This window comes from Sinocyclocheilus rhinocerous, unplaced genomic scaffold (assembly GCF_001515625.1).
Source record: "Sinocyclocheilus rhinocerous isolate Xijiao unplaced genomic scaffold, SAMN03320098_v1.1 scaffold2250, whole genome shotgun sequence".
Classification (NCBI taxonomy): Eukaryota; Metazoa; Chordata; class Actinopteri; order Cypriniformes; family Cyprinidae; genus Sinocyclocheilus; species Sinocyclocheilus rhinocerous.
Window position 1 is genome coordinate 44,171 of NW_015646473.1, and position 9,987 is coordinate 54,157.

The window sequence follows — 9,987 nt, forward strand, 5'->3', positions numbered from 1 at the left end:
TGTGTTCATATGCAATTCTTTGGTATTTGACCTTTTCCTTTCTAGTGCTTTTCATCTACTGTACTGTAAGATCTCTTTACAGCAGTGTAATGAAAATAATATTTTCTTACTGTAAAGCTTATTGTTGAATTTCACTGTATCTGCTCTAATTATGTTGTATACTGTAATAGACATTGAGCTGTAAAATGATACCTGATTGCCAAAAGAAGGTTTTTGCAACAGTGTTATGAATTGATCTCATTAGTGTGTAAGACTATGTTGTTGTGTGTGTGTTTCTGAGGGCTTGTGTGTCATGTCTGAGGGCGAAGTTTGTTTGTTTTTCAGCAAGATTGAACAGTTTTGAGTGGAGAGCTTCATTTTGACCTGAAAATAGGAAGCATGGGGAATTGGGTGAGAAGTTATGGATTTGTGTTTCGAGTTTCGAGAAAAGGAGTCAAAATTTCAAGAAATGTGTCTAAGCAATCGAGAAAAACTGTAATAATCAGAAATGTTTGTTGAGCAGCAAATCAGCATATTAGAATGATTTCTGAAGATCATGTGACGCTGAAGACTGGCGCAATGATGCTGAAAATACAGCTTTGATCACAGGAATAAATTACATTTTAACAGACATTCAAACAGAAAACAGTTATTTTAAATGATAATAACTGTTTTTGACTGTATTTTTAATCACATAAATGCAGCAATTGGTGTGCAGAAGATACTAATTTCAAAAACATTGTTTCAACAACACTGTGTATCACAAAAATACTTCACTAAAATTTATTTTAGCAAGTTGAGAATTTAAAGATATAAATATGAATAATATGTAATGCAAAGTATAAATGATTTCATATAAACATTTGACACATTTGAATCGACAGTTGAATTGCTTGTGCTTTCATGTTATTCATTTATATAGATTAACTGGACATAATAAAAAAATAAAAAATAAATAAGTACAAATACTGTAATTTATATTCCTTTTAAGATAAGAAAAATTAGACCTTACCTTCGTGTTAAGGCTCATGACCTGATATGAGTGATTTTACATGAAGAACTTCGTGTGTGTGTGTATGTGTATGTGTGTGTGTGTGTGTGTGTGTATTTTCATTCCCAAAGTGGCCGTACTAGATTTTCCATTTAGAACCATCATACTTTAATAATCAAGTATCTCCACTAATTTAGCTAAACTTGGATATTAAAAAAAAAAAAGTACAGTAATTGTTAATAGCTAATGTGAAGGTAAGACAACTGCTATCAGCTTTAAAATATTTTGCAGTTCCATTTTTCTGATTATCTTCAGACTAAACTCAGAGTAAAAATAAAAGTACAATCAGTAAGTCCCATCAAGTCAGTTTCACAGTGTACACACTGATTCATTCTGCATACAGGATATACATTGAATGAAACATTAAAGTTGTGCAGTGCAAAATTTTCAAAACAAGCGTTTAACACTTCGGGTTGGAAACGCTATGATGTACCTTTCTCCTTCAGTTTCTTGGAAATGACATTTACAAAACAAAATGGACTTAACACTTTATAAAAGATACTAGATTTTTGGCAAGAATGCTAAATAACATTGCTGCTCCTTATTTCATGCTTCATTTGTTCTCATATTACTCCAGACAATGGCATATGTCTCATTTATACACTTAAACAGTTATAATTATTGCTTATCCACCACCTAATTTGTTAACTTTGTACATCTGGTAAAAATGGTACATACAGTGCATAATACACTTTTTGATATTCCCAAGTTTAGCATAGCACTTTCCCTTAACTATTTCCTCTAAGTGTTTTTTAAAGTTGAGCTAAAATAAAAGAGCCAGAGTTATGAAGCTGTCAAAAAAACAAAAAACAAAAAAAACAAGCGCAATGTATTTAACATCCACCAAGGATTCACGGACAGGGGAATTTTGGTTCTTATGCATTTGTCACTATTGCTATATTGCATATTGTCACATTATTAAGAGCACAGCATTTAGTCACATAAACAGGCTACAGTATTTTATAGTATGATGCTATGTGAAAAAACTTATATTCATCATATAGTACATTTTGTCAGTCCCAAACAAACAATAACATTGATTGAATGATTTTCCAGGTTGAAGACTTTTGAAATGTGGCTTTAACAGTATGTGCATGTGCCTGGTAGCAAAATTGGCTATTAAATCTATTAATTATTAATCTATTAAACAAGAGCAGAGGAATTATTCATAAATTGTAACATTTTGCTTGACTGACTTACAAATTATCAGACATATACACATACATATATTTAACAGTAAAAACAGAAGGAGACGGCAGTTGACTTAAATGACCATACAAAAATGTCAACCATTGTACAAAAAAAATTGACAATTGATATTCACTATAGTGACATATTCCATAATATGTAAATTCCATATATCCATATATTTATGTGTTGATTATTAAAGTGTGTAATTCTTGTTCCACTGAAGGCAACAGAATTTGAAAAAATAAGCGCAGTTGCACCATATCACTCTAAACAAAATGATGGTTCCAAAATGGATTTTTGGTTCCCCAAGTGAACAGTTCTTAAAAGAACCATTTATTCTTGGTGTGAAGAACATTTGAATCATCTAAAGAACGTTTTTTTCCACTATATAGACCCTTGTGTGCAATGGAAAGCTTCCATGGATGTTAAAAAGATTTGGAGAAATTCAGCAGCAGTGAGCAACTGATGTAATGCTAAACTTCTCCAAATCTCTTCCAATGAAGAAACAAACTCATCTACATCTTGGACGGCCTGAGATTAAAGTTTTCATTTTTGGGTGAACTATTCCTTTGAAGGTTTTTCATGGTAACACTGATCCCAGTAAAGAACCTTTATTTTTTTAGGAGTGTATGAGCGCCTCATCAGGACCAAACCGTGTTCCCCGCAGCCCATCGCATCAGATATGAAACCCAATTAGGAGAACATGTTGTCATCTTTTTCTGAATCTGGAGAATCTGGTCTTGACATGTCAAACAGTTTTGAAGATCCTGAGGTCTTTCTGTCTTTGAGAAGCCGGAGCATCTCGGCGAGCTGGCCTTCAAGGGCGCTCATTCTGCTGCTGAGGGAGAGGATGTCTCCTCGCAGCTCCTGCTTCAGTTCCATAAAGCAGGCCTGGAGACTCTGCTCTGGAATGGGGCAAAAGGCTCGCTTGCCCTCGGCCTGCAAGGGGCTCCGATCCTGAGGGGTTTGAGCGCTCCCGTCACTCTTGGTGATGCCGCTGTCCCACGAGTCCCACTTAGTCCTGTCTGGAAGCATCTCCATGGACTCGGCTTTGGACACAGAACACCAGGAGAGATCGGACTTGGCTGTGGCATCTTTAAACCGACCCCAGCCTTTGTTTTTGGGAGGTTCTGCTGACTTGTTTCCTGTACAGGTTCCATTAGGGGCCACAGGAGTGCAGAGTTTGGCTTGATGTGACGTTCTAGACGCTGAGGAGGAGGACACAGAGGTAATGTGTGTGGCTGGACTTTCAGTGACTGTGACGACGCTGGTGGTTGCAGTGCTCTCGTGTACCACGGTCTCCATTCTGCCTCGCTCCACGTCCGGTTCTCCTTGACTCACTTGCTCCACCGCCAGACGGGCCTCCTTCTGCTGACGGAACCGCTGGAAGAGACGCCGCACCGGGTGATCTGCAGGAAGATTCAGAGGCGCTTCGTTCTTCCGTCGCAGCATCTCCTCTTCCTCCCGTTTGACGTCACTTATTTTACGGAAGATGATCTGTGTGATTCAAACAAGAAAGTATATTTATGCATAAATAAAAATTAAAGTTAAAATATAAAATAGTTTTTAAAGAATAGATTATGTGATCGCTTATGTGAAGAACAGACCAATATTTAAGCTGCAATTATTAAAAAAAAAACATCCAGATTTCAAGATTCTCAGGTTCGACATTGAAAACATCATTTGATGACCATAATGCACAAGATGCATTTGAATGTGCTGAATGCAACACGAATGAGATTTGAGAGCTTGCGCAGAGGGCAAGATGTTAAGCAAATAATGACTTTTGGTCTGAATTTTGGACTGTTCACATAGACCTACAGTATTAGAAAATCAGGAATAGAGCTGGAATTGAAGCTTAAAATAAAAAATATACACTGAACAAAATTATAAACGCAACACTTTTGTTTTTGCCCCCATTTTTCATGAGCTGAACTCAAAGATCTAAGACTTTTTCTATGTACACAAAAGGCTTATTTCTCTCAAATATTGTTCACAAATCTGTCTAAATCTGTGTTAGTGAGCACTTCTCCTTTGCCGAGATAATCCATCCACCTCACAGGTGTGGCATATCAAGATGCTGATTAGACAGCATGATTATTGCACAGGTGTGCCTTAGGCTGGCCACAATAAAAGGCCACTCTAAAATGTGCAGTTTTATCACACAGCACAATGCCACAGATGTCGCAAGTTTTGAGGGAGCGTGCAATTGGCATGCTGACTGCTGGAATGTCCACCAGAGCTGTTGCTCGTGAATTGAATGTTCATTTATCTACCATAACCCGTCTCCAAAGGCGTTTCAGAGAATTTGGCAGTACATCCAACCAGCCTCATTTAGTTTATACTTTAATACTGACCCTTTTATGAATCAGCATTAGAGTATCTTTGACAGAGATTATAAAAATAATCATTGGTTTAAAATGTGCCAAGTTGTTTTTTTGTTTTGTTTTGTTTTTAGAAATGTAGTCTTGAATAACCTTTATACCAAGAAAGTTTAAACATTATAAAACTGTAATGTGGTGCAGCCATCAAATACAAAAGTGCTAACATATTTTCCTTACACCTTGAATACGTGTACACATCTTAATCATTTATTATTATTATTATTATTATTATTATTATTATTATTATTTAAATATAAATACATGTCTTGCTTTGGCAAACCTTTCTAAAAACTAAATAATGTTACTCACTGACTTATACCACACTCTATAAGTCACCATAAACGTTTTGGGAACATAACACCAATGCATGTGAAAAATCGTATTACATACATTTTCCTGAAATTGCAAATATAACCCTCCTTGTACCAACATGCACAAATATGTATTTAGATCACAATGAAATGGTTAGTTTCCAATACAGTTAGATACTTGTTTACAACAATGACTGGACAAGTTCACCCTTTAAAACCTTAAAAATCATAAAATAATCTATTCATAATTTAATTTCAGACTTACACATAGATGTTATCATGAGCTATAAACACTATAAAATGACAATAAAAAGGGGCTTTAAAGTCCATTTCACATACCATTATGCATATGAATTTTATAAATAAGGTATATTATTTATAAATACCAAAACTAAGTGTAGATAAAAAGTTTGGGGAGTTGCACCACATGACATTTTACAACCTAAACCAACCTTTCCTTGCCAAATTATCTATTATTTTAAAATCCACTCTCTATGACATAATTTCCTGTTTCAAGTTTGTTTGTTTTTTTCTGCATGTTGGTTGCACCACATGAGTTTGATTTTGTATTCAAGCTTTTTTTATTTAATTTTCAACAAGCAGTAAAGCTTTTGCAGTGTTTTTTTTCCTCTCAAGAATCTTATTCTTTTAATGAGGCTTTAATGAGGCTTTTCTTCATTTTGATGTCAGGATGGTTGTATCACCATGAATTTTTGACTTTATGTCCCCCATAAATATCAAAATGAATTTTAATACAGAAATTAAAGCCATGCTCATTACAGAAAATGCATTTTTAATGAATAAACTAAAGGTTGGGATGACATAAATGAGTAACACATCATTGACCCAGAATTTTTCAGTGCCCTTGGTCACTGTGCACTTCACTACATCTATCTGAGCTCTTGACCCTTGAGCATCTCGAATGATGAGGAGCACGTCACGTGGTTCATTTTGAAGTGTTGCTAGAGGGGTTAGTCACTGCTATCTTTAGCTTCATGATGCATCAAAACCTGGCATTGTAGAAAGCATGTCTGTACTGAATTCTGAAAGAACAAATCACATTTATACAATAAGCTGATAAGCGGCTGTACCCAAAAGGTAAACATGGATTTTCTCCTGGACCAACATCCTTGTTGGTCTTGGTTCCAGTGATCCAACTCATGTGAATGATGCTGAATCCCACGCATTTGTCAGTTGCCAAAGGAGTCGGACCCCCTTGAGGTCTGTGACCCGCATGCTGTCATTTTTGCTCATGGTAACTCATTTCCAAATGCATCACATCACAGCCAATCACATGAGCTGTAAATACTATGAGACTACAGAAACACACAGGGTCCCAAACACAAGCCCTATCTAAAGCTGTAATATGAAAGGTAAAAGACAGGTATGAATATAAGTTCATTTTTGAGAACCCTCAAAAAAATCCAACATAGGCTCATTGGAAAAACACACCAACAACTTTTATTCCTTTTCACACAATTTAGGATGCTTAGACTTATTTTTGTGCAGTTCCTTGCACAATACTGACCTTAACATACTTTTACCATAGTGCATGATTTGTAAACTAATACATTTTAAACTTTGTCTCACATAAGCAGCGCCATATGTATAGCTTTTCTGACTTCGTAAACTTGCTCGGTAGCGCACCTGGTAAAGCATTGTATTGGAGATGTGAAGTGCTCAGGTATGAATCTGTGAAACATGAGCCACAATAAAAGAGTTTAAAGGGGTCATATGATGCTATTTTAAAGATCATTATTTTGTGTATTTGGTGTAACAGAATATGTTGACATGCTTTAATGTTCAAAAAACACATTATTTTTCAAATACTGTACATTATTGTAGGTCCTCTATGCCCCGCCTCTCTCAAACGCTTCGTTTTCTACAAAGTCCCTCCTTCCGACAAGCGCAGTAGAAGCTAAAATAACATGGTTGCTTAAGCAAATGCATTTTTATCTCACATTTTCCTTTGTTAACACTTTCAGGTTTAAAGTAGGGTTCAGTACAGATGGTGCATTATTTTCAAACCATTGAACCTTTTAGCGCCACTCATTAGGAATTTAATTTCCGAACTACCGCATTACGCACAACAACCAGCATAATAAAACATTTCCAGATTCATGTTCATCTGTTTTGGAAAAAAATTAAACACGCTAAACACCACTTACTGGACATTTCACTTCAAAAGTGTTGTGAATTTTTGAAAAAGCAATGTAACATAATTCTGCCAAAATGTTCCTACAGGCAATTTTTTTTCCCAATGAGCAAAAAAAAAAACAGTTACTGGTAAAGCATCTACTTGAACATAAAGAAATATCTGTAATTTACACGTTGTATATGTTAATATGCAGAAATGGCCTGTTGACCTCATCATGTTTTTTTTATCGAATATCGCAAAACTCAAGGTCCCCCCCCCCCCACAAAAAAAAATCAGGTGCTAACTGGTCAGCAATAACCAGGCAATCCTTAACCCCTTGGGTATTACTGTGTTTGTTTAAGAAGAATGTTGTCACAGGATCAACAAAATATGCTGATCCAGAAATAAGTCTTACTTGGCAAAACCTCAGTCAGTTTCTTCAAACTCCCTGAAAAATTGGACTGGAGGTGGACAATATTCAGGAGTGTCATTTTTCTGATGTGTCAAAGCCAAAGATAATGAGTTTTGGGGGTTAGAGAGATTCATAGTTTATTGCTTGAGTCTGAAAACTGACTGAAAACAACAAACACGTATTTCTTCATGTCGAATCTTGATCAGCCATCTGCAGAGAATTGCGGCAGTTCGAGATGACATGAAAAACATAACATGTTAAATACTCATCTCTCTGATAGTGTCGCATGTCCAAGACAAACGTGTTTCACTAGAGATGGCAAAAGCACATTTTACATATGTTTATCGATGCAGTCAATAACCCATTGGTTTCAACGAAAAAAATTTCAAAGTTGGCATGAAACAGAAGTTGCAATTGTCTTTTCTTCCCTATTTTGTGAGTGAAACAACTTCTCGAACAAGAAAAAATGTGAGTGAATGGCTGTCCCTTCCTCGCACCGAGACACATATCATCAGAGAAGAAATGTCATCGCGAGAGGGAGAGGAAGTTATTTTGATTAAAGATAATGAGGGCACATGTATTTAAAAAAAATGATGTGCATGGATGCATCATTAATAATGTACACTGCAATGGAATGACATGAATGTGAGTAAATGATGGCAGAATTTTCTATTTTGGCTGAACTGTTTCTTTAAGTCATTACCAGAAGGTTTAACAGTAATGATTTTAGAGTCTTTAAAGAGACGCAGTAAGATAATTGCACTTTCAGCACAAACTCCCATGAGTGTGGAAATGTATCCGCCTGTTACAGTATGTCATTAACGCGCTCTAGCACACTTCCATCTTCATTTACTCGCTCCAGTGAAGGTGACCAGTGACAATTTACTGCTCATGATGATCAATAAAATCACAGGACTTTAAAATTGGCTTCCAATGTCCATTATTAGCATAGAGGTGACAGTAAACAGCTGGATGTCTCAAAGATGAATTACTCCAACCATTCAAGAAATTACTTAAGTGACGTAAGAATTTGTAATATTTCAGACTGACATACTATCCCAAAGCAAAGGGTTGGTTATTGATTTTTTCATGTTTTTTATTACCTATTATCCACATGCAATGTCATGAGGTTGTATGACCACAATGCAGGGCACTACATATAATTCATCAAGAAATAATATTTTATTTATTGATTTTTTTAAACAGTAGGTAGCAAACAGTGTATACTGCACAGCAGTAAGTTAGTATTCCATTATGAACTAACCTGAACAAATCAAACTGATCCTTTGTGAAATTGAAGTCTTTTGTGCAATTAATAAAAAAGTCTCATTATAATAATTTGTTTTTGAATCAGACTACACTGATTATGCTAAATGTTTTTGTATGCAGCAATTGAAGACAGCACTATAGACATGAGCACTCAATAATGTGTTGGAAAAACTGTCTATTTGACCATTATGTGATGAAGGTGAAGTAATTTGTTGGACATATATTCATGAAGTGTCATTTTTTTTAATACAATTACATGCTTGAGATAGTTTCCAAACCTGCCCATCAGCAGAATCTATTCACATGAACATGAACATGCTTCTGTAATATAATATTTCACAAGCAGCCACTCACCTGAAACTGGTTCAACAACCTCATTAAGCACTTTTGTGGACAAACAAGAGACTAGGTACTTTCCCGAGGGTTGGATGTGACCTAAATCAATGGTATGAGGCCTTCTGAGACCCATGTATTACAAAGAAAATAATACACTGTTGTTACATGTGCACAGGGCCAGGTCGGGCCACACGTTTTAGCTGTGTTGTGTGATTATCATATACAGACAGACACAGTTATAGCACAAGCCAGCCACAGATCAATGATACGAGAGACACAGACAGGAACAGAACACGGAGGAGAATGTAAATAAAGGAAGAGTCTGTGGGAGATTGAATTAAAATACCAATGAAGATCATGAAAAGCCTGACCCGCTTGAACAAATGCAGAACTAAAAGGAAATATGTTGTGAAAAGGATACAAGAGAAATTAAATATTATTATATTTGCAGGGAAGGTGAAAAGCAAGAGAGATTTGTCTGAATTAAAAGCACACAGAAATGTCTGAGTAAGATAAGCAGCTGTTAGTGAGCAAGCGCTGTGATCAATACCAGTGTCCAGCGCTCAGATCTCTGCTGTGTGCCGCCCCATCCAGAGGACACTGAAGGATACAGATCTGTCCATTCCAGAACACAATCAAAACCAGCGATCTGTGTTCAAGGTTATAGTTCACCATAATGGAACATTCTGTCATTATTTACTGCTATATGTGTGTTTTTTACATCTATCTGTCTGTCTGTCTTTCTTTCTTTCTTTCTTTCTTTCTTTCTTTTCTATCTATCTACATGTCTGTCTGTGTCTGTCTGTCTGTCTATCTACATGTCTGTTAGTCTGTCTGTCTTTTTGTCTCTGTCTGTCTGTCTGTCTGTCTGTCTGTCTTTTTGTCTGTCTGTCTGTCTGTCTGTCTTTTTGTCTGTC

The 9,987-nt window shown here is 36.0% G+C and overlaps 1 protein-coding gene across 1 annotated transcript in view; it reads right to left on the reverse strand.

Annotated features, from left to right (window-relative positions):
- Positions 1 to 2,758: 2,758 nt before the first annotated feature.
- The window catches only part of LOC107707888 (potassium voltage-gated channel subfamily H member 1-like), a 49,890-nt gene continuing 42,661 nt past the window's right edge, over positions 2,759 to 9,987 (reverse strand). The window contains exon 11 of the mRNA XM_016511994.1: positions 2,759 to 3,718. Coding sequence (XP_016367480.1) covers positions 2,915 to 3,718 — 804 coding nt within the window. The 3' untranslated portion in view covers positions 2,759 to 2,914. The remainder of the gene's footprint in view (positions 3,719 to 9,987) is intronic.